This window comes from Anas acuta, chromosome 20 (genome assembly GCF_963932015.1).
Source record: "Anas acuta chromosome 20, bAnaAcu1.1, whole genome shotgun sequence".
Classification (NCBI taxonomy): domain Eukaryota; kingdom Metazoa; phylum Chordata; class Aves; order Anseriformes; family Anatidae; genus Anas; species Anas acuta.
Genome location: NC_088998.1, coordinates 3,845,207 through 3,871,819, shown reverse-complemented (window position 1 = coordinate 3,871,819; position 26,613 = coordinate 3,845,207). Strand labels below are relative to the sequence as shown.

Below are 26,613 nucleotides of genomic sequence, written 5' to 3'. Positions count from 1 at the left end.
CGGCTGCAGGGAGGAGCAGGGTGCGTGCCTGGTGGCTGAGTGGGGAGAGGCTTTGTGTCCGTGCTCTGTTGCTTCTTGGTGCTCAGTGCAAGACAAAAAAAAGAGCTGAGCTCCAAGTGTTTTCACGTCATCCTAGCCAGGGAGGATGGCTCTGGAGGATGCAGGGCTGCTGTGCCGTGCTGAGCACCCTCCTGCAGCTCCATCCCTCTGCCAAGCAGCCCTCGTAGCCTCCCAGAGCCCTGCCTGGGGCTGCTGCTTCCCCACTTTGGGGATGAAAAAGCACGGACCTGTGTCCTAGCCCTGAACATCCCGAGCTGGAAGGGACACGGGGGGCTCATGGGGAGCGCTGAGCCGGGTGCCGGGGGGTTAAGGGGTGCCCACACCCCAGCGCTGCAGGCAGGCAGCCGGCGGTGCCGCCGAGCGCTGCTGAGGCTGTCAGGCAGCACGCCGGGTCGCTGAACCGAACGGGGGAATTGTCATAATATTGATGGGGAGTTTGGCAAGTTAATTTTAAATCTGTCACTCCTTCCCCTCGCCGCTTCTCAGCCCTTAATAAACCAGCACCGCGACGGCAGGGCGTGCTGGCAGCTCGGCGCAGGGCTTTGGGTCCCCACCTCGTGCCCCACTGCACACCCAGTGCCCCCCATGCCCCATCCGTGGGTGCTGTGGGACCAGGGTGGGTGCTGGGTGGGCACAGGGGCACAGCCAGGCAGGGGCTTTGCTGGTGCCAGCCCCGGCCAGGCCGTCCCGCTGCCCCTGCAGCATCACTAATGGGAAGTCTCTAACTAGTTAAATTAACACTATTGATTTTTTTCCCCTCCGAGTGCAGAAGTTATAATTGTGCTGTTTATTATTCCTGTGCCAGCGAGCTGTGCGCCAGCCGGTACCCAAACGCCTTGTTTACCTATTACCCTTCAGGCCGGGATAACGGATAGATCTCTTTTCCAGTGGCTGCCTTCCATTTCATTCCTCTTTTTATTATTTGTTGCTGCAATTCTATTACCTGTTCACAACTCTGAAGCCTCAGCCATGCTGGTTGGAAGCGATGATGGCTTTTCAAGCCAGGCTAATGCCTCGGGCCCCGGTCCTAAGGAGCGGAACCACGCTGTGCCAGCCGGAGCGGGTAAGGGGGCTTTAGGGTTTTAGCAGCTGTGTGGGGCTGTGGGGGGACGCAGGGCTCTGCTCTCTCCCCACCACCCTCTCCCAGCTGCCTGCAGAGCTGCGCTGCCTGGCGCAGGAGCATCCCTGCTTGTCACACACGGTGGCATTGCCACCCCTGTCGGTTTGTCACCGAACCCTTTTTCCTCCCTCTCATGTTTTCCTGCTCTCAGCCTCTCGGGGCCATCCTGGCTGCTTTCTCGTGTCCGTCCAGCCCTTTCCACAGCCTGCAATGGCTGCACGTAGGCACATGCCACGTATTTTGAGCACACCCGCGCCGGCCAGGCTAAGCATGGAGATTTTGTCAAGTCGAGGATATAAATGACTAATGCAATTAGCACAGCACCCCGTCAGTTAGCTTACTATTGCATCCTGCGTGCAGCAGCCCTGCTCCATTTCAAAGTTAGCATCCCACAGAGCAGGAGAACAGATTGTGCTGCTTTGAGCTGCTATTTCCAGCAGCCTGCAGCCGCGTGCCTTTGCACCGTATTGTTCGCATTTCTCCATTCTCGTAGCAAAACAAAAGCAGAACGATATCCTAAAGACAACACAGGGGGCCGGGCAGAAAAGATGGTTTAAAAAATACCGATAGAGACGTTGGCAGTAGATGTGTTTTAAGTACAGGAGGTTTTCAGGCTCGTTCTGTACCCGGTGCAGAGAGGAGCGGAGGAACAGGCCAGCTCATCGCAGTGAGCGTGGGCACGGCCGGCACAGCCTCCTCCTGCTCCTGCCATCGTGTCCCCGCTCTGGACGTGCCCCTGAGCTGCTCCGTCTCATCCCAGCCTGTTCCAGCAACAGCTCAGCCCAGCACAGGGCCCAGTTTGCCTCGTGGGAGCCCCTGCTTGGGCCGGCAGCGGAGCCGCTGCTCCCACCCCGCGCCCCTGCTCCACGCTCCCCCCGGCCCTGGCGGCGCGTTCGTGCCTGCGCAGCTGTTTGTATTCTCTGCAGCTGATGAAAATATTCATTATCTTGTTAGCTGCCGTGGCGCAGGAAGTTCGGATTTGCATTTCCACAGCTAATCACGCAGCACAAACAGAGCCTGGCACCCAGCAGCAGTAATTGGGCAGAGCCGCGCGGCGCCCACGCGGGGAGCTCCCCCCTCTGCCGTGCCCCTGGGAGCAGCGCCGGGGCCTCCGACAGCACCGGGAGCAGCAGGAGGAGGAAGGCAGCAGGTGTAGGGCTGGGGTTTTGTGTGCTGGTGGGGTGGGCGATGGTAAGGGGGAGCATGGGCAGGGTGACCCAGACGGGGAGGGGAGCGCAGGTGGGAGGGTTGTGGCTGCCAGCGCGTGGGGCTGGGGACATCCCCTGGGGATCCAGGGATGCTGAACCCTTGGAGGGGCTGGTCTGGCACCTTTGGGGACAGCCCCGTGCCCCCATGCAGCCGCTGGGCTGATGTGATGGGGTTTAGTGAGGTGTTCAGAGCCCACGCTGTGTGACCAGCTGGTGGCCACCACCTGCTTGCGAGCCCCAAGGGACAAAAAGATGCAAGAGGGGAGAGAAGGGGAACATGCCCACGCAGCAGGGAAGCAAACACGGGGCACTGCTGCTCTCCTGGGCCTGGCAGCAGCATGGTGATGAGCTCTGTCCCCTCCCTGTCACCTCTGCCTCCCCGGTGCTGGTTCCACCAGCCCTGGCTTCACCTTCCTGAGCTGCAGGAGCACACGGGAGGCTCCAGGCATGGGGCCGTGGGGAGCAGTCCTTGGGATGGACTCGCTGACCCCTTCAGCTTCCCCATCCCTGGCTTTTATGGTGCTAATTATAACCGGTGTTATTGCACAGTTAATCTGTGTTATTAAGAGATGTGGTGGAAATTGGTTTTATAATAATAACAGCTCGGATTTATCAAGTACCGTGTGTCCCAGGGGGTCCCTGCCAGCTTTATAGCCCTGGAGCAGTGCGCAGGCCTGCGGAGGGGAATTGCTTCTCCCTTCCCCCTGCTCCAGCACAGGACGCAGGGGCCCTGCACCCACCTGGGACAGGTGAAAACAAAGGTTGTGTCCTGCTGGAAAGAGGGAAGGGACTGGGGAGGGAGGCTTTGAGGCAGTGAGCTGCACCCATCCAGCTTTGAGGGGTGACAGCCGGGGTTTCCAGCACGCTGTGAGTGCCACCAGCAGCATGAGCTGTGGTTTTGTGCTCTGCAAAACTCGTCTCAGGGCAGGCTCCTGCTTGCACCACGGACACTGCTCAGAAATACCTTGGGGACCGGGCTGGTGCCAGCTCATCACTGCTCTTCCTCGCTGGTGCCAGCGCTTGTCACTGAAGCTTTGCCCTCCAAGGACTGCATCAGCCTGATGCTGCCTTCACACTGCGAGTTCCTGCTCCAGGCAGCTGGGAGCAGGCACCAGCACGGGGGCACCTGAGCGCTGCACCAGCTGCCAAGCCTCAGGTCTTGGACACAGCCTTTGGTGCAGCAGAAAATCTCGTCTTGTCTCTTCCCCAGCCTAAGGAATCTCCCCACAGACAGAGGATTTGACATGCCTCGTGTTTCTCTTGCCTGTGTAAACCCGAAGGCAGGTGGGCAGCAGGGCCCCAGCACCGCCGCCCTCCTCCCCGGCCTCTGGTGATGCTCATGGGTGCGCACGGAGCATCCCCCGGGCTGCTGGGCTCGGTAACAATTTCCTTGCGATGGAGGCTCCGGGCATTTGTGCCAGCTCATTTCCCCCAGCGCAGGCTGAAGGAGCCGGGTGGCTGAGGGAATGCCAGGCGCATGCAGAGCAGCAGCAAGCGGAGGCTCCGTGCCGCTGCCCCGGCTCTCGGGCACCGCTCGCCAGCTGCAGCTGTGCCAGAGGGCAGCAGGCGAACATCTGGAAGGTGTGATGGCTCTGTCACTTGTCATTAGGCGGCCCCGCAGCCTAATGTGTGGCACACAGCTCTGCAGGGAGCTGGGAGGAGGGGAAGCAAAGCGAAAGCTGCTCCTGATGCTTCATGCTCACCGCGTGCCTTCTCCTGGGAGGACGAGGGGGGGGTTAAGGTGGCTGCAGGTGCCCTCACCCCGCCCCAGCGCGGCACACGCGGCGTTTCGTGGCTTCCATAATTAACTTCACACGCAGCAACCTCCCTTTGCAGATGTGGCAGCAAATTTCAGCTAATTAACCATATGGTCTGGGCTGCCTGGCAGAGCAGGGGAGATGTCGCTTACGGCTGCGCCCTGCGCCCTGCCCTGCCCGGGGGCTGCCCTCACCTTCCCCCAGCATCACCGGAGACCCCCAGGCTCTGAGGGGGCACCCCACGGGGATGGGGCACCCATGGGACCCCCGTGGCACGGCCCAGCCCCACACGTGGAGGCTGGCACAGCTGGAACCTGCGCTGGCACACGGTGGGCACCGCGTGGAGGGGATGCGGGCGTGTTAGCGGCGTTGAAATGCCTCTGTCAGCGTGCCAGAATATGAAATGTGCGGGGATATTACAGCCCTGCCACCGCCTGTGGCTGTTTTTCCTCTGCTTCTAATGACTAATAGAGAGAAGACAAAACAATTTCTATTAGTTTCTCCCACGCCGCAGTGGGTTTCTTATTTTCCAAACCTCATTAGAGTTTGTAATACCGCGGTGGTAGTCGAGAGCCGGCCGAATCACCCTAGGGCGAAGGAAGAGCCGAGGAGATATGATGTGCTGCCCAGCCTCGACACTGCTCCTGGCTCGCTTCCAGGGTCTCCTCTGAGTCCTTTCCAAACTCCGACGCCTTATCTCCATCTTAAAGGTTAATGATGACGCTTAGGAGAAAAAAAAAACGCTCAACTTCCCCAATTGTTAAGAGAACGGATGGCAGTGCTGGGCACAGTGCTGGCTCTGCGTCTACGTCGGGAAGGCGAATGCTGTGTGAAAGGCAGTGCTTGTGCTTCCCGGCAGGCTGTAGGAGCGTGGGGCTGCCTGGCAGAGCTGCTGGGCAAGGGGCTGCGGAGGGTGTGCAGAGAGGCCACAGTCTTTGGGTGGCTTTTTTTGGCAGCTGTGCCCAAATCCCGCAGGAATCGGCCGCACGCCGGGCACCAGCCTCACGCCGGTTCCGTGGGGAGTCCCAGCGTGCAGCCCTGGCTCCTCTGAAGGCAGTGGGAGTTGTGTTATTTGTTGCCTCATAACAAATAAGCCCAATGGAACTGGCAGGCACGGGGCTGCTTGAGCAACGCTCTGGAAATGCTTGCAAACAGCACCCAGAGCCAGCCGCGGGAGGGGACCCGCAGCCTTGGCTCGGCTGGGCGCCCAGCTCGTGGTGCAGAGAGGAGCCCGGCCCCGCTCGGAGCTGCTCAGACACAGAAACCCATCCCGGCTCGCTCCACGGGGGCTCCAGGAGCTGCCCCGGGATGTCCGTCTGTCCGTCTGCGGGGCACCTTCCCACCCAGCTCGTTACAAGGCTGGGATTTTCCAAGCAGCCCCGCTCGCTGTCGGCGATGCTGATCTAACGGGGAAGGCACCTCGAGCAGCAGCGACACGGAGCAAGACGCGGATCCTGCTGGCAGGCACGAAGCAGCTCCAGCCCTTCGCAAATGGGCTGATGCCTCGTTAGCCACACCGGCTGTGGGACATCTCCAGGACCTTCCCGTAAAGTAAGGGTGGCACAGAAGCGATGCGGCTGAGCCCTGGCACTGTCTGCAGGCAGCGGTGGAGCTGCTGCTGGGCAGAGGAGCAGGCAGGCGAGGCTCAGTCTCTGCTCTCTTCCCTTTCTCCAGCCAGAGATGAGCCCACTTTTCATCTCCACCTTCTCACTCATACACTTCTTTTTTATTTTCTTGGACTTTTCTTGAAACCTCGTGCAGGAAATCACCTCTGAGCATAGGTTAAGCATCGGAAATTTCAGTCCCAAAGGGAATAATCTGTGTATTTGCAAAGTTGTGAAAAAAATCAGAGCTTTTGCATGGAACTCCTCTTGCAGCCCTGACTGCGTAATGAAGGCATAAATCCAGCTTTGTGTACCTGAGCCCTGCCTGCTCCGTAGGCACGAGGCGTTGCTGTGGGAACCGCAACTTTCCGAATTTGTTTCCACTCCGCTCTCTGTTTCAGCTCGCTCCCAACAGGCACTCCAGAGGTAGAAAGATCCACAGCCTACCGCAGGATCTCCCCCACAGGAGAGGCGGTTTGGTGGAAGAAATAAACAGCTGCATAATGGGGAGAGAAGGGAACGGGGAGGGTGGGTGGAGGGGGGATCACGAGGCAGGTGTGAGGAGGTGGGTGCTGGGGCTGCCCTGCCTGGGGGGCTCTGGGGCTGTGCACGGGGGGTTTGCAGTTTTGGAAGCGGAGCTGCTGCTGGGTGCAGGGGCAGAGCCGGGGAGCTCGGCTGTGTGCTGGACGTGCTCCTGCTGTGCCTCCCAGGCAGGGGGACAGGCACTGGGTGGCTGCTTCTTGCTTTTCCCCTGGAGCTGAGGGTAATGTGAGTGTCTGGCCAATTTTGCATCTTCAGCTTCGTTGTTTCTGCTGGTCAGAGGATGTCAGCTGATGGTGAACTTCTTGCAGCAGCACGTCACCCCCACCTGCCATGCCCAGGCTCACCATGATGCAGAGGGAAATCTCCTGTCCCATCGCTTGCTGCTCCCCCAGCTCCCTTCCCCAGCAGATTCCTGCGTGTTTCCTTGAGAAACAGCTTCACGAGATGATGCATTCAGGTCTTGAAGTCCATGTTGAGATTTCATTTGCTGGCTGTCACCATCATCGTGCTGTGTCCAGGTCCCCACGTGCCCACCCTCAGTCCCTGCCAGTCTCCATCCCCAGAGGATTTGAGGGCAGGTTTGGGGGCTCAGTCCGAGGGCATGCTGCAAGGCAGGGCACGGTGCTGAGCCCCAAGTGCACGACACGTGCAGGACATCGTGCCCTAGGACGCGGAGCACGGTGCGTGCCCACTGTCACCGAGGATGCTCTGCAGCCCCAGCGCTCCAATGATTTACCTCCCCGAAACACCTCAATTTAAATGCTAATTCTCCCCGATCCGAGGGGTGAAGCAGCTGGTGATTAGTGTCAGGCTGTTTACTGCTGGAGTTGTGAACACTGGGGATGTGGCAGGGAGGGATGGCAGCACAGGGACAGGTCTTCTCCACGGTGCCAGCACCGAGCAGCCGATGGAGGGCTGGGGACAATGGCTGTGGCCGTGCCGTGCCACCCCACGGGTCTGTCCTCGCTCCCCCAAGTCTGTCCCCAGCCCCATCCAGCCATGCACTGCTGCAATCCATGGGGAGCACCAAAAGTCTGGGAGCAGGAGGGGACCCCAGGGCCTGGCAAAACCTCCTCGGTCTCCTCCGCATCCCTCCTCGTCACGCAGCAGGGGGACTTGCTCGCGCTAATGGCATTTGGAGTAAATTTGGGTACTTGGCAAGGTTCCTGTTCAGCCCTCATTCACCTGTGGCTGAGGTCAGGGAGACACGTGGGGACATCTGCGGTGTGCTTGCTCTTCCCAAAGTGGCTGTGGAAACAGGACACCCTCGTTTCTGTCTCCCAGTGACTCGAGCTGATATTTTTTGCAAATTCAAGTGAAAAAGAAGGAGCTATTTCTGAACATCCCCACTGCAAGCTGGGCTCTTGTGAACTTACAGCCACCCCAACAGAAAAACTTCACTGAAGGGAATTTGGGTCAAAAGCTGGCATTAAGCAACCTCAGATCCATTGTCCCCAAGCCACTGCGGGTCAGAAAGAAGCAAGATTAATAAATTATTCTTGCTGGGGAAGGCGTCCTGGCTGGCTTACATAGCAGAGCTCTGCAGAAAGCGCAATCCTCGCGTCGTCACTTTGCTGAACATAACCACCCTGGATGATAATGTGATTAACATTTGTAGCTGTGCCGGCTCAGATAAGGGTAATTAAATCTCACGCTTCAGGGCATCAGCTAATCACTTGCGGGGTCATTTTTTATTTTTTTTTTACCCCTTCATGAATATATTTGCCCGGCTGCCGCGATGCGTTGTGAGCATCTGCTGCCAGCTGCGGGCGGAGGCAGAAGCTGGTCCCTGGCTTTCAGGTGGCTGCTGCGGGACCTGGTGGCCGTGACCCCATCCAGGACATCCAGGGTGCTCCGGCTGCTCCCAAATATCCGTGTCAGCACCAGGGAACCTTCTGCTCCCGGACCCCATGGGATGCCACCGCTCCTCCCGGAGGTTCCCCACCCGCTGCGTGATGCGGTGGCAGCACTGCAGGGACGCAGCCCCACGCTCTGCCTCTCCGTGGATTTATTGCGTGACCTTGGGGTGGTATTTAAGGTCAGAAGTCCCCCAGAATCTGTACTGCTTGTATCAAGTTTATAAAGGGCAGGAGGACGTGGGCATGGTGAGCTTTTGCTGCCGGAGCTCTGCTGATCCTCTGGTATTTGTCAGCAGCGAGACCCGTTCAGCTGGCATTTATTTCCCTGAGGTGGGAAGTACGCTGGTCTGGATACTGGGAGGGGGGGACTGGGGAAAGGAGGGAGAAACATTTCCCTCTGCAATGACTCAGTGTCTGTAAAGCACCCCAAGAGCCTTGTAGATCTCTCTGGGTGTGCTGGGAAGCGGGAGTTAACTCAGCGTGCATCGCCTGGGGGTAGCGGCTGGCTGCCAGCTGCGTGAGAGGCAGGGGGGTGCTGGAGGACAGGGAAAGAAGCAGGGGAGGATGTGGCAGGGCTCTCAGCTGCTGAAAGTTTGCTCTTTCTTCCCCTGATCCCACCGTTATACACTTGGCCCCACGGCTGGTAGGAACCACGAGGTGCCTCCTGCAAAAGCCTGGCAGAAACTTTTTTTTTTTGTGCGTTGATGGTGCCCAGTGCTGAGCCGCAGGGTTATTAATAAGGAGAGGAGGAAGAGGAGCTGCAGCCCTCTGCCGGCTGCGGGTTCACAGCACACTGCCCGGCACGCCGTGGCCGGGAGCAGTGATTTTGGTGTCCCTGCTCTCAGCCTTCCCCGGCACAGTGCAGGTTTGCAAGGAGGCTCCATCCCAGCAGCTCGGTGATGCTGGTGCCCACGTGCTGGTGGTCAGCCCCGATGGGTGGCATGGAGCAGGATGTGTGTGGTGCTGGTGGGAGGGGAACGGCGCTGAGCTGCTCCCCGGGAGGTGTGGGTCTGGCAGAGGGGAGGGAGGAGATGCAAAAAGGGCTTGGGAACAAACCCGTGCCATTGCACTGCTCCTGCTTCTGGCACCACTGCAGGTGTCTGTGCGCACAGTCCCCCTCGCTTGGGGGACTTGGTGATGGGGACCCAGTATCCCCATCATCACCGTGCACCCTGTCCTGGGCCCTCCCCTGGTGCTCTCATCCCCCGGTGCAGGGCACGGGGCTGGTCCCTGTCCCATCGGGATAGTCCCGGTGCCCTGGGGTGGCAGCGGGGGTCGGTGCCGGGTGAGCCACATCCTGCATTTCGCACCTTGCCTTGCCTGGCAGCACTGGGGCAAAGCAGCGGAGACGCCGACGTGCCCGCGGGCTCCTTCCCGTGTTCCCTGATGATTTCCCTGCCGTTGCAGCCCACAAGCACCCAGCCAGCCCCGGGCTGCGGGCTGGCAGTAATTGCAGCCCCCCCATTTGCCTTGCTAAGCCAGCAAAAAGCTTAGAACAGCAAATCAGCGCCCCGCCGCTGGGGATCCCGCCTGTGATCAATGGGAGATTTGTGAGCCGCTGCGTGAGCGAGAGGATTTTCCCCGCAGACAAATAAAACACTTTTGCTCTGGCAGAGTCTAAAGCGAAGCTCCTGAGATGCTGTCAGGTGCCGGAGGCTTTGAGACTCAGCACAGGGAGCATCCCCGGGGCTGGCTGCAGGGAGCTGCTCCCCCCTGCTCTCCCCCCACCGTCCTTACACCTCCTCGTGCTGGCACCCTTGGAGGTGGTCGTGTCCCTGCTCACGAGATGTTCGTGGGACGATGAAGCATTTCTGGCTGCGTGGGGACAAGCAGTGGGAGGGGGTAAAATGGGGCTGGTGGGGGCAAGCTACAGGATTGGGGGAAAATGGGACAGGTGGGGGCAAAATTCAGAGCTGGTCGGGGGAAATCAGCTCGGAGAAACGCAGCGGGGTCAGGCGATGCCAGCCTGAGGGCTGCAGCCTCCCCGGCTCCCAGGGCTGACCTGGTTTTGCAGGAACCTCCCCTTTTTGGCTCAGAAACCCTTTTGTCGTGGCTCCAGGAGGATGCGCAGCCTCCTGGCCTATATTTTGGCTCCGGGATCAATATTTAACACCCCCCTTCGTGCTCGCTGTGCAGGCGTGGGGCGTTTTGCTTGCCGGGGGAGGTTTGTCTCCCAGCCTCGTCTGCTCACTGCTTCAAATAATTTCTCCGGCATCGTTGTTCTAGAAACAATTCATTAGGGGCCTATTATACAATGTTATACCTGCCAAGGTTAGAAAAGATCCCACACGCGTGGTGAAATTGCAGCAGGAGCTGCACGCTTCAGCTTTTCCTGGTGCCTGGCTGTAAGTGTGCATTTTTCTCCCCGCTCACCCCGGGGCAGAGCCGTGCCCGTGGCACTCCTTGGTGATGTCCCCAGCCTGGCAAGAAGCTGCACGTGGTGGGAAGTGGGCAAATGAGGGCTGGAGGATGCTTTTCTCTCTCCCCTCGATGCTGCCTGCCAGCCCTCCCGTGGCACGCTTCGAAAATCCAGGCCAGAAGCAGCAGACGGGTCCCCAGGCTGGCGGCGTTTCTGCTGGAAAGCAGAGAGACAACGGAGCCGCAGCCCCAGGGAGCTCATTAAACATCACCCAGGCTGCTTGAAGATGGGGCAGAGAAAAAAAAAACGCATCCCCCTCCAGGTCTGCTCCCAGGAACCCACCTGGAGACGTCCCCGCCTGGCCCCGGCGCAGCTCAGCCCCGCCGCCCAGCCTCAGCCCGCGTCCGTGCTTTGCAGTTGTGTTTTTGTCTCTGCAGGGAGAACAACTTCATCAAGGACTTCCCGCAGCTGGCCGACGGCCTCCTGGTCATCCCGCTGCCTGTGGAGGAGCAGTGCCGTGGTGTCCTGTCCGAGCCCCTGCCCGACCTCCAGCTCCTCACCGGTACGGGCACCCCCGGGTGCATCTCGGGGAACCTCGCGGCACCAATCCTGCCTGCAGAAATTGCACGTGGGCTGTGCGAGCCTGCCCTGGGCGGGCAAAATAGCCAAAAATAGAGAGTCTGAACGCTGGCTGTTCCTTTGCAGGAGACATCAAGTACGACGAGGCCATGGGCTACCCCATGGTGCAGCACTGGCGCGTCCGGAGCAACCTGTACCGGGTGAAGCTCAGCTCCATCACCCTCTCTGCAGGTGAGGGCTGCCTGCCACGCTGCTGGGTTTCTGCCAGCATGGGGATGGCACGTCTGCACGGGTTTCTCATGCAAAGCACCTCACTGGAGTTTTCCATCTCCAAGCTCTGCTCAGGCAGCAACTAATGCTCCCAGTGCTGCTGCAGAGGCAGGCGGAGAGGTTCAGAAATACAGAATCATTGGCACTGGAAAAAACCTTCACGATCACTGAGTCATCAGCCTGACCCACCGAGTCCCATCACTAAACCATGTCCCTTAGTGCCATGTCCACGTGTCTCTTAAATACCTCTGGGGATGGGGATGGGGCAGCAGGTTGCGGTGCTTGCACGAGCTCCTGATTACAGGGGGGAACTGAGGCAGGGAGCGGTGCCCCGTGGCTGGGCAGAGGCTGGAGTCAGAGCCAGGACAAGCTGGTGAGCAGCACGGCAGGAGGGATTCGCGTGATGCACTGTGTGCATGCATGCATGTGCGTGTGAAAAACAAAAAAAATAATAAGTGAAAAATGTGGTTTCAAAAGGACCCAAGCTGTAGAGGCAGGTCATATAATGCAGGCAGTGTCAGGTGAAGAAGGGGCAGGTGGGATGATCCCGCAAACACCAAAACATTTCACTTTCACATTTTTATAACTACCCGTTTTGGTTCAGAAACGCTGAAATGTTTTGTTGTGACCTGGAATGTTTTGCCTTTTCATTTCAAATCAGCATTTCTTATTTAAAAATCAACCTATTTTTAAAGGGGAAAAAAAAAATAGAAAAAGATTGAGCAGTGAACAGCCACACAGCCCCAGAACGCAGCAACCTGCTTGGAGCTCAGCAAAATCTTTGGGGTCAGCCCCGAATGAATTCTTCCAGCTTTTTCCTTCCACCAACCTTCTCCTTTGATCAACCAGCCAGGCAGATGACCCCATTTGGGTGACAGCTGGGATGTATTTCCTTGCAGTGTGTTTGCAGTGTCACCAATGAAGCAAAGCGATGATATTGCCCTGCTCCAGCCGGCGTCACGGCGTGGTTCCTCTGTGGTTTGTGCTCCCCATATGCAGTGAGGGTGCACGGCACCATCCCTCACAGCAGCCCCAGCCACCTGCATGGGCTCTGCAGGACGCTGCTCGAGGCATCGCCCCACCTGCCTTGGTGCAGAGCAGCCAGAGCCTGGCCCCATGGGTCCCCCTGGGCTGTCTCCAACTTTTGTAACCACAGCCAGGGGTTGTGCGGGGTATTTACGCAGGGGATGGGCTGCGGTGCCACCTGTAATCAGTTCGTCCTTGCACCAAGGCATTGCTGGCTGTGGTTGCTGCAAAGCAATGTCCTGTGGGGAAAGCACCACCCAACGTGCCCGCTTCCTGCAGGACGGCCTGGGCATGTGGAGGGTCCGTGCATGTGTGTGCACATGCGTTCACGTGCACATCCTTGGAAATTTGCTTGAGAAATCTCTCAGGGAGAGGAATTGCTGAGGGATGTGAGAGCCACAGCCCAGAGTAAGCAGCAGGTTGTGGATTGCAAGAGCAGAGGCAAAGCGCAGGGGCGAGGGAGGGAACCATGCTTTGCGCCCCTGCAGGGGTCTGTGCATCCCCCGGGGCTGCCTGCCCTGCCTATCCCACCCGCCCACAGCGTGCTTCGCTCCCACAGGCTTCGCAAACATCCTGAAGATCCTGACCAAGGACAGCAGCCGGGAGGAGCTGCTCTCCTTCATCCAGCAGTTCGGCTCGCACTACATCGCGGAGGCGCTGTACGGCTCCGAGTTCAGCTGCACCATCCACTTCCCCAGCAAGAAGGTGCAGCAGCAGCTCTGGCTCCAGTACCAGAAAGGTGAGGAGGGCAGAGCCCTAAATGCCGGTCCTTTTTATTCCTATTTTCCGTCGGTCAGCCCCTATCCCTTCTCCCTTCCCTCGCCGTCTGTTTCCCAGCCCCGCCGCCGTGCCCCGAGCCCGGGGTGCTCCGGGTGGGTTTATGGAGATGGGACGTAATTGAGCTGTCGCAGAATGGCTTCGTTTTATTGCTTGTGACAATGACGGTCTTTAAGGAAGTGTATTAAATCAATAGCAGCCTCATTGTGCTACACTATAAATAACGAGACACATCATTAAACAGGGCAATAAACTTCAGGACTTTGAAGTAATACAATTAGGTTATGTTTATAAAAACTCCCTTATCGCCGTCACCTTCCATTTGCCAATTCATCTCCCTCCTCCGAGGAGCTCGGGATATTCCCTTGGCCCAAAGTCTTTCTGTTGGAGATGTCTGTGGTGTTTCTGGCGGGGTTCGGGCATGTTGCAGGGCTCAGGAGGCCATGGAGGTGCTTCCATCCCGTTCCGTGCGCGCTGCTGACAGCGGCTCCTCCACTGCGTTGGCCAAGGCGCCCACCAGCCCCCGCTGCCCCTTCCCCTTTGCCTCCGTCTTCCCAGCACGGCTATTCCTGTAGGCATGTTTGTAACACCCCATATTCATTTGTCTGGGTTTTAAGTTGTGATAATTGAAGTTTGCCACAGCGCTGCCCCTGTTTAGCAGGAGGAAGCGGTGCGGAGGTGAGCTGTGTGCGTACGCGCGGTGTTACGAGGCGCTCAGACACCATGCTCCTGCCAGCCCTTGGTGGATGTGCCCGTGGGGTGCAGGCCTGGAGCAGTGTCCCAGGGGTGACGGGATCGATGAGGGCCCCCCTGTTCTGCACCCACATCCTCCGGCATCGCCGCTCCCCTGTGGTGCTGGGGCCACGCGGTGACCGGTGCTGCCACCCGGCCCTGCTGCAGGATGTCCCCAGTTCCTCAGCCCCCACAGCCGGGTCCCTGGCTCTGGTGAGGGTCCTGGATCCCTGAGGTCCCACAGGGATTTTGTGCATCACACCCGCCCATCAGCATTTCATTTCTGGCTGTGCTGTGTTATTTGGGTGCTGGGTGCTGGCTCCCTCCCTATTCTTGGTGCGTGGCTCCGTCCTAGAGGGGGTTTGGCAGCCGGCAGGCTTGGCGTGGTTGAGGTGGGTTGGTTGGTGCTGCTGAGGAACCAGAACTGTAATGAGCTCTCCGATGGCCTGAAAATGCTCCTGGAAACAGGCTGAGGATGCTCAGGGCTCTTGTGGCTGCCGGGGAGGCCGGCTCTGTGGGTAGAGGAGAGCACCACGGGGAGCCCAGGGCTTTCTCCTGGAGAAACCACCGTGAAGAGGCAGAGCTTGCGTTCATGATAGACAGATTTTATTCCCAGCATCTCCGCTGATTTACCCTCATTTTAGCAGTGACATAAGGAGGCTCTGAACAAATAGCCCCAGCTAGGCGGCTCCGGATGCCTTCTCGACTTGGAAACAGCTCTGGCCCGGCAGGCTCCCCGCGGCTCCTTCCAGAAGCGCTCCGAGCGCACGCATGCATCATCCCCAATAAACACAGCAGCAGGGCCAGGATAACCACGGTTTGTTAGCGAGCAAAGCAGACCAGGAGAGGGGGAGATGAGCATGTTCGCAGCATCACGCAGAATTATTTTAACATTTTAATCAACTCCGCGGCTGTCAGGGCAGCCGGTGATGTGGGTCAGTGCCTGCGCATCAATTCCCGCAGCCAAACGGAGGAGAAAGTGATGCAGGCTCCCGTGGGGGCTGCTGGAAAGTTTGTTCCCCCTTTGAGGTGAGCCTGCTGAAGTGGCTCTGGCCGTAGAAATGCGAATTGAGCCGTTCTGGCTGCACGGTGTGCTGAGGGGCAGAGCTGGTGCCGGGGACAGGAGCAACCCTCCCCATCAGCAGCCCAGCTCTGGGGATGGGAAGGGCAGAGCCAGCAGGACGATTTATGGGGATTGTTGGGAGGCAGGAGCTGTAGGTGGTGACAGAGCCGCCTGCCCCAGTCCCGAGGGTGTGCAGGAAGGAATTCTACAGATGAGAGGCAGGGAGGCCGTGCTGCTGCCCACGCGATGCAGCAGCTGGGTGCCCACGCTGCGCCCCTTCCTGAGCACACATGGATGCTTCCCCAGGCTCCCCTGAGGAACTGAGTGAGCAAACCAACCCAAACCCAAATTTTAGTTCATGCAGAATGATTAAAATCCCATTTTTAGCGCCCACTTGCTCTGGCTCTGTGCAGCCAAGCCATGCTTTAACTCAGAGGGGCCTCCGGGTGGGGGACCTTGAGACCGACCCGACCATCGATCTGTGCCACGGGAGCCTGCCTCAGTTTCCTCCGCCACCAAAGGCAGCATTTCACACCAACAGCACTTCATTAAGTGCCCAGCAATTGTGTGAACATCTTAAATTGGTGGCTGGGGCCAACGTGACAGCCCAGACCACCTCCCGTTGCATTTAAGACCAGGCTGGGTCTGCCTGGGATGGGGTTGCACTGGGTGGTGCTGCAGCTGGGGTTTGTGGCTCACACAGGGGTGCTAACAGCCCGGTGCCTTGGCTGGGGCCGAGCAGTGCCTGCACACCATCAGGGCTCTGTGTTCCCCCCGTGAGCAGGCTGGGGCTGGGCGAGAGGCTGGGAGAGGACACGGCCAAGATTGGTGACCGCCACGCAACATCACACAAAGGAGGCTGGGATCTGCACTGCAGAGACACCGTCCTGAAACGCACAGGAGAAAAGAGAGGGATCCCTCCACGAACAAATAAAGCTTCCAGGGGTGTTTCGTCCACCAGCAGGGATGTGTTGGCTCCCTGGCCCCTGGCTCTGGCTGGATGAGGAGAGCTTGGCTAGGAAAGGGAAGGGCGGCTCTACAGCAACCGCTGACAGCCCTGGTGGGTTTCTCCCAGCGCTGTTCCAGCTCGCTCCCACTGCGCTCCACAAAATGCAGAACAAACGCCTGTAAGTGCTCTGGCACTTAGAGAAAATGGAGACATTATCGGCAGCAACGCGGAGGGTCTCGTCTTGTCAAGCATTTGAGTGACAGCCCTTTCCCTTCACGCCATGACGCCTGGCAGAGCCTCGGTATGGGGGACTCCTGTTCTCCAGCTGGGAAGAGCTGGGAGAAGAAACGCCGTGCCCGTGGATCATTGCCGGGACCACCGAGGGGCTGGGAGAGGGGCTGGAGGAGCAGGGAGGGCTGTCCTCGTGCTCGGGATGTGCAGGGCACGGGTGGAGGTGCAGAGGTTCTCGGTACCAAACTCTGGCATTGCTGCAGTGCTTTAGGTCCCTGGTGCATGAACTCTTCCCGCGTGTCCTACAAACAGCAAAGCTCTCCAGTGCCCTTGGCTGGGGCTCCCTGGCCCCGCTGGGCACTCAGCACCTGGACTTTGGAAGTGGCTGAGGCAGGTCTGAAAGATGTTCACTCTCAGGAGCTGATCTTTTATTACAATAGTCCATGGCGAGGCAGTGCTCTGGCAGGTCCCACCACGGTCACTAAGGCTTTCGGATCATCCGTCCAAGCATTACTCACTTACCTGCTCTTGGATCGTGTGCCATTGGTTGTGTTCACCTTTCAGAGGTCGCAGTTTTCTTGCTTTTTTTGTGAACTGGGCGATTATACAAAGACCTTCATAAAATGTAAGCCACAGGAAGCAGCCTAGAGGTCTGCTGAAAGGGCAGCCCATACTCGTGAGTAGGATCTGTGGATCCCTTCTGTCCTCCAAGGTCCAATTCCTCTCCCATCAGGTCTGGCGTTGCCATAAGACAATTAAGAAGGAACCAGTCCATGGGAACCTTTAGATTCAAATTCCTAGACATGAAGGAAGTGCTAGGACAAGCTCTGCCTCTGTTCGAGGAGCTCACAGCTTTCCCTCATACCTGCCTGTCCAAAGGAACGTGTAGGGAGCTTCCCTCTCCTTCAGCTCTGCTCCTATAACCACCGCTCTATTACCTTTGTAACGCTCTCACTGCTGGTGGTTTATATCCTTATATTTATTTCAAAACCTCCGATTTTGACATTTTGTTCAGAGAAGGAAAGAAAAAAACAATTTAGCTAGTTGCCGTGAAATTTAGTTTAGACTAAAATATGTGCTGTGACTCAGTCTGCTAAATGACCTTATGCACTGCTCATTGTAATCCAGAATTGCCAGGCAAGTAGAGTAATTAGTTGTGCAAAATGAAATAACTTTAAATCCTCACATTGAGTAATGACCCAGAAAAATCACTTAAACTATACAATAGAAAAAGACCGAAAGCATCTGGCTTTATTTTTACTTCTGTGGCTCTGCCCCCTTTGATTAAGAAACACTCTCTCCCCCTCATCCCTTTCGAAGCCGTGGCTGTCAGCTGCTGCCCGGAACAAATGTTCGCAACTTAGTTTGCCTCTGCCCGAGAAATCATAACTCCTCGTAAAACGTCAGCCTGCGCCTGGCAGCACCGGCACAGCAGTCGTTCTGCAGGGCTCGTACACGTTTGATAAACTGGCAGCTCGTCGCTGCTTAAAGAGCTGCTTCCTATCAGCCGAGATGAGCAGGGCTCCTAAAAGCCTTCACCCAGCGCAGCAAACGGTGCCAGGCAGAGGGGCGAGGGGCAAGCTTGTGTGGCTGGAAAGCCAGGAAGGTGCAAAACAGGGGCAGAAAGCACCAAAATGGGCCAGGGGCGAGTGGGGTGATGGCAAACCCGAGCCCAGCCCGCAGCCAGGCAGCCACAACCCGCGTGCTCCTGGAAATGGCAGGTAGCAGCTAAATACAAGGTCCTGGCCCTGCGGGAGCATCGCTGCGGGTGGGTGTAGGAAACCCCAGCATCGGGCAGGGAGGTGTGGGGTGAAGTTACCTTAGAGCTGCCAAGAGATCCGATGTCTCCCTCGCAGCCTGCCAGCGTAACAGGGGGCTCGTAGCTGTTGTTAGCGAGTCTCATTCCCACCGGCCGTAAAAAACAATCTGCCGCCAAAGGGAGGAGATGAAGTGTTTTTAATAACAAAATGAGCCGCTCGCAATGCACTTTTAATTGGATCAATTTTTCCTTTATTACACAACCTTTAAAAATCAAACACAGACGTAGAAGCAGACAAGTCCTTTCTCCAGGTAAGGAGCAGAAGGCGAGCTGTTTCATCACACTCCTTAATTACTGCGCTTCGTCTCATTTGGCAGACGATCACAACATCGCGTGGGGGCACCGCGGCAAGAAACAGCTCCGCAGCATCACCTCACTGTCACTGTCGAGCTTTGTCAGGGGAAGGGCATACTCTGGGCCGAGGACACCGGGTTTTCTTTTTCCCTTTTCTGCCTGAAAGCCCAGACGAGAAAAAGAGCTGCAGACAAAGCCCACCCAGGCACCTCGCGCTGTGCCTGCTCCCAGCGATGCAGAGCAGGGATATTTTTTCCCAAATCTCTCCGTGAGAAGCAGACAGGTTCTGTTTGAGCTGTGTAACCAGGAACAGACTGGGGTACCCAGCTGCTCAGCCCATTTACTGGACCAGCTTTGCCGTCGCTTTAAGCACTCCAGGAAACGTTCTTGCTTAGTGTGATGTTTATTGCAAAAAAAAAAAAAAATTCCATTGGAACAGAGACCGACAGAGGTACATATTATCATAGATAATATTGCTTCAGTTATTCAGGTCCACGGTAGCTTCCTTCTTGGAGCAGTTCTTGGAAACAGGAGAGATGTTTAAAAGAGATCAGTAGGAGAGGAGCTGCCATTACCATAATACTGGAAAAAAATGCCTTGAGTTACAGTGTAATTAACTGCAGAAGGTCCCGGTAATAGTAGTCATCTCCCAAAAACATACATGCAAGATGAGATCAGCTCCCCAAATTGCTGTTACATACCGTAGGAGACTGCCCCCTCCCACCCAAAAGGAGAAGCAGGGGATGTAAATCGTTGTGTGCATGGTGATAGCCTCAGCAAATACACAGAGCAGCTCAGGAGGGAAGATTAAATTCCCTTGAGCTCCTTTAGCGTCTTCCATCATCTACCCTCAGCTCCTACCCCCTTCTCCACGAGCTTTTTCCAGCATATTTCAGCAGGAAAAATGTGTTGCCGTGGTCAGGGGGCACCTCCATCCCACAGCTGGCTTTTTGCTGGTCAAACACAGCAAAGAGAGGAAAAAAAAATGTAAAATCCTACCAAAAGGGTTCTGCTCCCAGTGCTGCTTCTGGAAACCCTGCAACTGCAAAGCAACTGGCTGCAGCTGCTGCTCCGCAGCCTGCTTTGCTTTGCTGCTTCACCAGGGGAAAGTCTCTGGGAGTTTAAAAAAAATCACCTGTTGCATACATGTTGTTGGACAAGTAGCAAACAATTTGCTGTGGTTTGGCAGCCACCATAAAATCAGCTTTTATACTGTCTGCCGTGCCCCCAAATTTGCAACTACGTTGTTGATGGCAACAAATAAATGCACTGCAGTGTAACTATTATCTGTGGCAGATTAACATGCTACCACTGTGTCCTATTTAAATGCGTCTTTCCATCAATAAACTATTCCAGGCGAGCAGCACCACACTGAGGTACACATTTATCAGCCAGGAGCGTAGCACTGTGGGGGCCTTGGTTCACACAGCTGCAGTTTTGTGCTTCATTTGGCCCAAAGCCGTGATGAACATGAACTCCGGTGCCTGCTGGTGCCATAAAAAAGCTGAGGAATGTAGTGTTTTTGCTACGCGAGGAGAGAAAGGCAATGCAGCAACGGGTGTGCTTCTGAGTATTAAAAATAAAATAAGAGTGAAACAATCCCCCGTGCCCCCCATCCCCTTTGTGGGATGCGAAATGCAGGCGGGTGGAAGCGTAGTGCTGGGTGCGAGGAGTGCAGAGGGGGAGGTGCAGCTGAGCCCCCGGCATCCCAGCACCTTCATTACCTGCTCCCAGCCCTTCCCTCCCCCCAAACGAAGGTACCAGACTTACCTTCCCAAGACAGTTCCCCACCATACAATTAACAGAACACCTCCCAGTATCAACAGGACGTTTCCCCGGCTTCTTTTTTCCCTCCAACCCCCCTCGTCTCCCCCCCTTCTAACTAGCTCAGTCCCTACTAGCAGTCAAAGCCCCGCTGCCATCAGAGGGCAGCCCTCTGGCTCCGTTCGGCCTCCCACGATTGCACCGTACTCACTTCACATCGAACAGACACGGTTCACAAACGGCACGAGGGGGGCGATCTCCCGAATACAGGAAAAACGGAGAGAGAAAAGCCTGGCTCTCAGGTCTGAAAGCCCAGCTCCGTCGCCGTGCAGCTTCCCAGGGCTGTTTTGCTTTATGCAGTGCTGCCATCAGAAATTGCCTCCTCGAGCAGTTGCCCAGACAACTGCTACCGAGTTCCTTGCAAATACCACGGCGGGAAGAGGATTGCCTCCCCAGTCCTGTAAGGAAGGTGATTAGAGCAGTCAGTCGGCGTTTATGGCACAAAGGGAGGCGCAGTGGCTGAAGCTGTAGTGGATGTGGCGTTAAGGAGGTGAGAGGGTTTACGGAGTGACCGCTTACTGAGGGAGGAACCGGGAGTCCAGAAGGATCCTCTCCTTCGTGCTTGTCCTTTTTTTGTTGTACAGATTCAAAAAGAGAAAAAGCAGACCACCACATTAGCTACTTTGTTCCTAGACACAAAATACGACGGCCTCCACGCCCAAATCCCCTGGGCTATGGCACACAGGCATCCTGAACGGGTTCCTGTCAGGTTGCAGGGAGGCTGGAAGAATCACTAACAGAAGGGGCTTTACCTCCAGAGATGCTTTAAGGGGTGGAATATCTTCGCAGGTGGTAACTGTAGATCTTAATGCAATGATCCCAGCAGTCCAGCACCAGCAGCTGCCCTTTGGGGGTAATGGCAATGCCAACAGGACAGGTGAGTCCTTCGCGGATCAAGATATTGTAGCCTCCTCCTTTGGGAAAATGCAGGATTTCTTTCCGGCTGCTGTCGGCAACGATCAGGTCTCCCCTGGCATCCACGCACATCCCAGCGATGCACCTGAAGTCTTCATTCTCGGAGAAGAAGTGGCTGATCTGGCGTCCCAGCTGCCCATCGGGGCCGACGGAGCCGATGGAGAAGCCCCCTTCCAGGTGGTGCTCGTACTGGCGGTTCTCCAGGTTCAGCCCCAGCCCCTGGGTGAAGTAGATGGTCCCCTCGGCATCGCAGGTGACAAATTTGGGGCGCACCGCACTGCACAAGCAGCTGTACTTCACCACCCCCACCCCACGGTCCACGGTGAAGCACCAGAGCTTCCCCCCTTCCACGTCGGTGACCACGAACTGCCCGGAAGGCAGCGCCGCGATGCCCCAGGGCTTGCTCAGCTGGCTCCTGTGGCACGCCACGCAGTGGCCGTCCATGGTGTACACCTTGACCGAGTTGTCGTAGCTGTCGGTCACGCCTATCAGGCCGTGGCAGTTCATGGTGACCGAGAGGGGAGTCAGATTGGGCAAGTCTGCCCCGAGGAAGCTGAGCACGAAGCTGTCGATTCCGCTAGGGCTCCGGCGGATCTCCTTCAGGAAACCCTTGCGGGTGAAAACCTGGATTCGGAAGTTGCCTCGGTCCGCCACGAGCACCTCTCCTTGCTGAGTGACATGGAGGCTGACGGGCAGATTGAACATCCCCGGCAGGCTGCCCTTGGAACCCATCCTCTTGATGAAGTGACACTGCTGGATGCTTGCGGCCGCTTCGGGCATCCTCGGCTTGGCTGGGGAGGCGTGCGGCGTGCAGCTGGCCTCCTCCTGCAGCTCAGGCTCCCGGAACGACACTGAGGAGGAGGAGGAGGATGCGGTTTCCATCAGCGATTCCTCCACGTTCACCGTCCGGGGTTTCTTCACCACCTGCCCGATCTGCAGCGGCCCAACGTGGCTCACCTTCAGGAGCTCAACCTCCTGCAGGGTCAGCTCCCTCGGGAGACTGTTCGTCAGCTCGGGCTCCTCCTCATCTGCCGCCTCCTCCAGCAGAGCTATATCTCCCTGCTTTATTTTGGCGAGGAAATAATCACAGCGAGACAGAATCTGCACTTCTGCTAAGTTCAGCAGATAAGCTTGTTCCTCCATTACCTGATTATTTACCTTCTCCACTTCAGATAAAGAGGTGGTGAAGAACTTGCGTGACCTGGCAAGTTCTTCCTGGATCTTGCGCTCTTCTTTGCTGTAATCCTGCAGAACTGCCTTGTATCTAGACTGCAGGTCTCTCGAAACACCCTCCAGAGATGCTTTCCTTTTCTGCAGATCATCCATGAGCTCCCGAAGCCTGGCAAGCCTTGTCCCAAATTCCCTCCTACGCTCCTCAGCGGCCTCTTTGATGGCGATGACGCTGTGCCCTTGGGGCACGTGCGATGCCTCCTTGCAGGGCTCACACAGAACCAAGCCACAGCTCTTGCAGAAGTGCCTGGGCAGCCTCCTCCCGCAGACCTTGCACATGAGCAGCCCCACCACCTCCCCCAGCCCTGCGGTGTCTATGATCTTCAGCACCGTCAGGTTGTCGGTCAGCTGGGCCAGGTTGTTGATGCGGGTGATTTTGCTGCAGAAGGGGCAGCGTATGCCGTTGATGCTGTTAGCCAGCAGCTTCTCCAGGCACTGCTTGCAGATGGTGTGCCCGCAGTGTAAGAGCTTGGGCCTCAGGTGCTCCTCGGTGAAGGACTCCATGCAGATGGGGCACTCCAGGACCTCGCGGAGCGCATCCGAGTTGAGATGAGGGGCAGAAGCCATGGCTTTCGAAGCCGCCTTTAGCCTGTGCCAAGCCCGGTACTCACATTTATTCCAAAGAGCTCCGATTCTGTCAAGAAAGAAAAAAGGAAACGTGATTTATGTCTTCACCAGCAGTTACACATACATGCAATTTATTTCTGATTTACCTCCCAGCCCTGGAAAATAAGAAACCCAGTTGGTTTTCCCATGTTTGGAAAGGGCAGATTAATCACAGCTAATCTCAGAGCGGGAAAATTCCAAACCTAACTTGCAGCGTCTAGCGCAATGAATTATTCACTTGCAAAATGTCTAAGTAGAACTGAAAGAAGTGTAATGGCAGCAATAAGGAAGCCCAATAGATATTGATGACTGAATCATCTCCTCATGGTGCCCATCTCCCGCTGCCAAGCATGCGAGTTTACATAATTTACTCCGAAACCCGGGGAGATTAAACCAAGCGTTCAAACGTTGCGCATCAAAAGAGGAACCAGATGGTGCGATGCTTTAGGCCATTAATGCATCACCTCTGGAGACCTACATTCAGATATGACATCAGATACAAATGAAATAAATGTGGTTGCTTTAATCTGCTCCTCTAGATAGCCAAAACAAATGTTCGAGGTTTCGTGCGTTTGCCAGGAAGTAAAGCTGGGAGGGATGATTTGTCAGCTTCCACTCGCTGAGAATCACCGCGCACGGGGAGGACGCACGGGGAGGACCTCACGCCAGGCCCTCCCGTTAGCCTCTGCCATGCTGCATCGTGCTTCAGCACGCAGACAAAACACAGCTCAGGCAGCGGTGTGCTAGCAGGGGTAAGCAGCTGAAGGGAGTTCACAGAACTCCAAACACTTGGTAATACAGACTGCAAGCGTTCGCTGCGAGTTCTCGTGCTTAGCTTAATTGTATGTAATTTCTCCTCGTGCCGTGCTCCTGTAGCACTGCCCTCGTTCTTACGTTTTGGTTCCGTTTTTCAGCGCCGTGGTTGCCATTCAGCTTCAAACCAGGTTTCTCCAGCCCCACATCCCTCTCAGCGGGGAGCAGATCCCAGCAGCTGTCTCGCTAAAGCAGCCAGCCATTCAGAGGGAACAGAGCAGGGCTCGCATCATTAAGTTATTATTCAGCAGACTGGGTTTCAATACCTTCGCTATTGCCTTGCTTAGCCTTTAAAAGAAACGGGGAGAAAACATTTCCTTTAGAGGGAGAGGAGGAGAAGGAAGTAGTTAGTCTTTAAAATGAAGAGCTGGTCGCGGAGGGATGTGAACAGACAGCTTTTTCTGAATAATGGCTGCACGCACGCAGCACTCTCGCTTCCCTGCTGCGTTTGCCTGCTTCATCCTCGGGAGCATTTCAGACAGAAAGGTTCAGTGTGTTTCAGCTCAGCGTTTGCTCAAGTGGAAAGAGACAACTGCAGTGAGGAAAAGTTCTTTATGTTCGTACAGAGAAAAAAAAAAAATCATTTTAATTTATTGGGTCCGCGGTTGTTTAAGGCCTGGATTTCAGGGACTGACTCAGTGGTGGGGCAGAATCCCCGGCAAGTCCCAGGCTGGGATCTGATGCCCGGCTCCCCGGGCTGGTGGCACGGTGAATGTCACACGGGTGGCACCTGGGGGGCTGCGGCAGTCGGGGTGCTGGCATCGAAGAGACTTCCCTTGTATTTGTAGCCATGTCCCAGCTGTGGAAGGAGAAGCCTGGGCACTGCCGTGTAGATCAGGAACATTCCTCTGGGGGATGAAGAGCTGTATTTTAAAGTGATTTTTTAAATAACGGAATACAAGATCCAAGGTTCATTATTATTTTCCCAGAGAATACGCCAAAAGACTTGCATAGGGAAGGATGAGGCACAAGTGCTGACATCTGAAAACGCGAGTTATGTAAGAAGCTGCCTCCCGAACAGGTGCTGGCATCAGCATGAGATGGCAAGGGGATTTCATGTAGGTTTACCTCCCGTCCAGTTTTTTGAACGATGACGTGCACGATGTGCTTTTAACACGTAAACCCCTTGTGTCAGGATGCCGGTACACATCTCAGTGCTGTGACATCCCCCTTTGGCAGCTGCGTTACCCCACAGCCAGCTGTGTCCTGGGCACGTTCCTGTTCCTGGAGCAGCTCCTGGGGCAGACTGTGGTCCTGGGGCAGCTCCTGTGCTGCAGGGCAGGGCGCTGGGGGCAGCCTGAGCATCGGGCCGGCCTTCACATTCGCATTCCTCGTATTCAGCCGATTTCCTTGGGGGTCCTTCCCCGCCTCGGTGTCTCCGTGCTGCCCTGCCACAGCTTCTCGCGGCCTCTTGCCTTTATGCAGCACAGGCTGTGGGCACAGCAGGCTCCCCCTGCCCCGCTCACCCATCCCCACAGCCCTCAGGCTCTGGCTGTTCCCAGTTCCAGCTTTACCCCGGCCCCAGCTCCCCCAGGACCCCGTTACCCGCTCCCACCCCTATCCCCAGGCTCCATTTCCACCCCCAGCTCCCGGTTTCCCCCCCGGTTCTGCCTCTACCCGCTCCCATCAGCCCCCCCCTTTACCCCCAGCCCCCCATTTTGTCCCCACCGCCCCCTCCCGGCCCCGTCTCACCGCAGCCGCCCCGCAGCGCGGCCTCCCCTCAGGGCCTCCCCCCCCCCCCCCCCCCCCCCCCCCGGCCCGTTCCCGCCGGCCCCGCCCCCCCGCGCCTACCTGCCCGCCGCTGCCGGGCCGCGCGCGCCGCTCCCCCGCCATGCCCCGCGCCGCCGCGCCGCCGTGACGTCAGGGCGCCGGGCCGCGGGGCGTGCTGGGAGTTGGAGTCCGCGGCCTGCCCCTGCCTGCTTCTGCCAAGAATAGTTAAAAACATATATATATATTTTTCATTTTTCCACAGTTTTATTACACTATATTCTTCATTGAGGTTTCTTCCTATCAATAAAAGTTAAAAATACTTTATTTCCCCCCCCATTTTTCCACAGTTTTATTACACACCACACTCTGCACTGAGATTCCTGTCAATAAATATTTAGATTTTTTTTCAGTTTTTCCCCATTTTATTACACGCCATTCTGTGCTGAGACCCCTGCCTGTCAATAAACGTTAAAAATCTTTTTTTTTTTTTCATTTTCCCCCCGTTTTGTTCCACACCACTCTGCGTTGAGATTCCTGTCAGTAAAACTTCGAATAGAAACAGAATAGGAAGTTTTTGTAGAAACTTAATAGTCTTTTTTTTTTCTTTTCATTTTTTCCTGTTTTATTACACAACATTCTGTATTGAGATTCCTGTCAATAAAACTTAATCATCTTTTATTATTATTATTCCCCCCCCAGTTTTCTTACACGCTATTCTGCATTGAGACTCCTGTCAATTAAAACTAAAAATATTTTTTTATTATTTTTTTTTCAAATTTTTCCCCTATTTCCTTACACACCCTTCTGTGCTGAGGCTCCCACCCGTGTCCCTGTACTCCGATGGTTTTCTCCATCCTTCTCCACCCCTGCGGGGCCGCAGCCCCTTTGCCTTCAGGCTGCCTTTGCCTGTGGGGCCAGCGCCCGGCCGGGTTTCAGGTCTCACACCACAGCCCTGCGTTATCAGCCCCTCTCAGAAACTACTCTGAAGCAGCACAAAAATGCCTATTTTAAGATGCAGATGTAATCAGTTGATTGGGTGGCACACAAAAATATTGCCAATGAGTAGATCCGCAGCTGCGGCTGCTTACTGGAGCACTTGCATGGGGCTCCTCCTGGCACTAATCCCTCCCCCACAGTAGCCCAGATGCTGGCAGTGGTGGCCAACAAGCGTTGCAGCTGTGGTAGTGGGAAATCAAAGGTTTGGGGGGAATTGTGCACTTTGGGGATGGCTCCTCAGTCAGGGGAGAGCTTTGCCTGGTGTTGAA

At 56.4% G+C, this 26,613-nt stretch overlaps 2 protein-coding genes across 22 annotated transcripts in view; one reads left to right on the top strand and one right to left on the bottom strand.

Annotated features, from left to right (window-relative positions):
* The window catches only part of ASTN2 (astrotactin 2), a 324,948-nt gene that overhangs the window by 193,517 nt on the left and 104,818 nt on the right, over positions 1–26,613 (top strand). For all 15 annotated transcript variants that reach the window (XR_011089090.1, XM_068656627.1, XM_068656614.1 and 12 more), the window contains 3 exons: positions 10,948–11,072; positions 11,216–11,320; positions 12,945–13,124. Coding sequence is in view for 14 of the 15 variants with exons in the window: in XM_068656627.1 (XP_068512728.1) it covers positions 10,948–11,072; positions 11,216–11,320; positions 12,945–13,124 (410 nt within the window). In the remaining variant the exon portion in view is untranslated. The remainder of the gene's footprint in view (positions 1–10,947; positions 11,073–11,215; positions 11,321–12,944; positions 13,125–26,613) is intronic.
* Positions 18,114–25,519, bottom strand: TRIM32 (tripartite motif containing 32). 7 transcript variants are annotated; one of them, XR_011089091.1, is made up of 3 exons: positions 23,456–23,706; positions 20,226–22,853; positions 18,114–18,832 (listed from the first exon to the last, which is right to left on the bottom strand). XR_011089091.1 is itself a non-coding variant. In XM_068656631.1 (3 exons), the coding sequence occupies exons 1-2, from the start codon at positions 23,515–23,517 to the stop codon at positions 20,840–20,842; spliced, it is 2,076 nt and encodes a 691-aa protein (XP_068512732.1). In that variant the 5' UTR covers positions 23,518–23,706; the 3' UTR covers positions 18,114–20,472; positions 20,827–20,839. The 7 variants fall into 7 exon arrangements, 6 of the variants coding, with proteins under 6 accessions (XP_068512732.1, XP_068512734.1, XP_068512735.1 ...); XM_068656631.1 differs by having other exon boundaries at positions 18,114–20,472; positions 20,827–22,853; XM_068656633.1 differs by lacking the exon at positions 23,456–23,706 and adding an exon at positions 25,430–25,519 and having other exon boundaries at positions 18,114–22,853.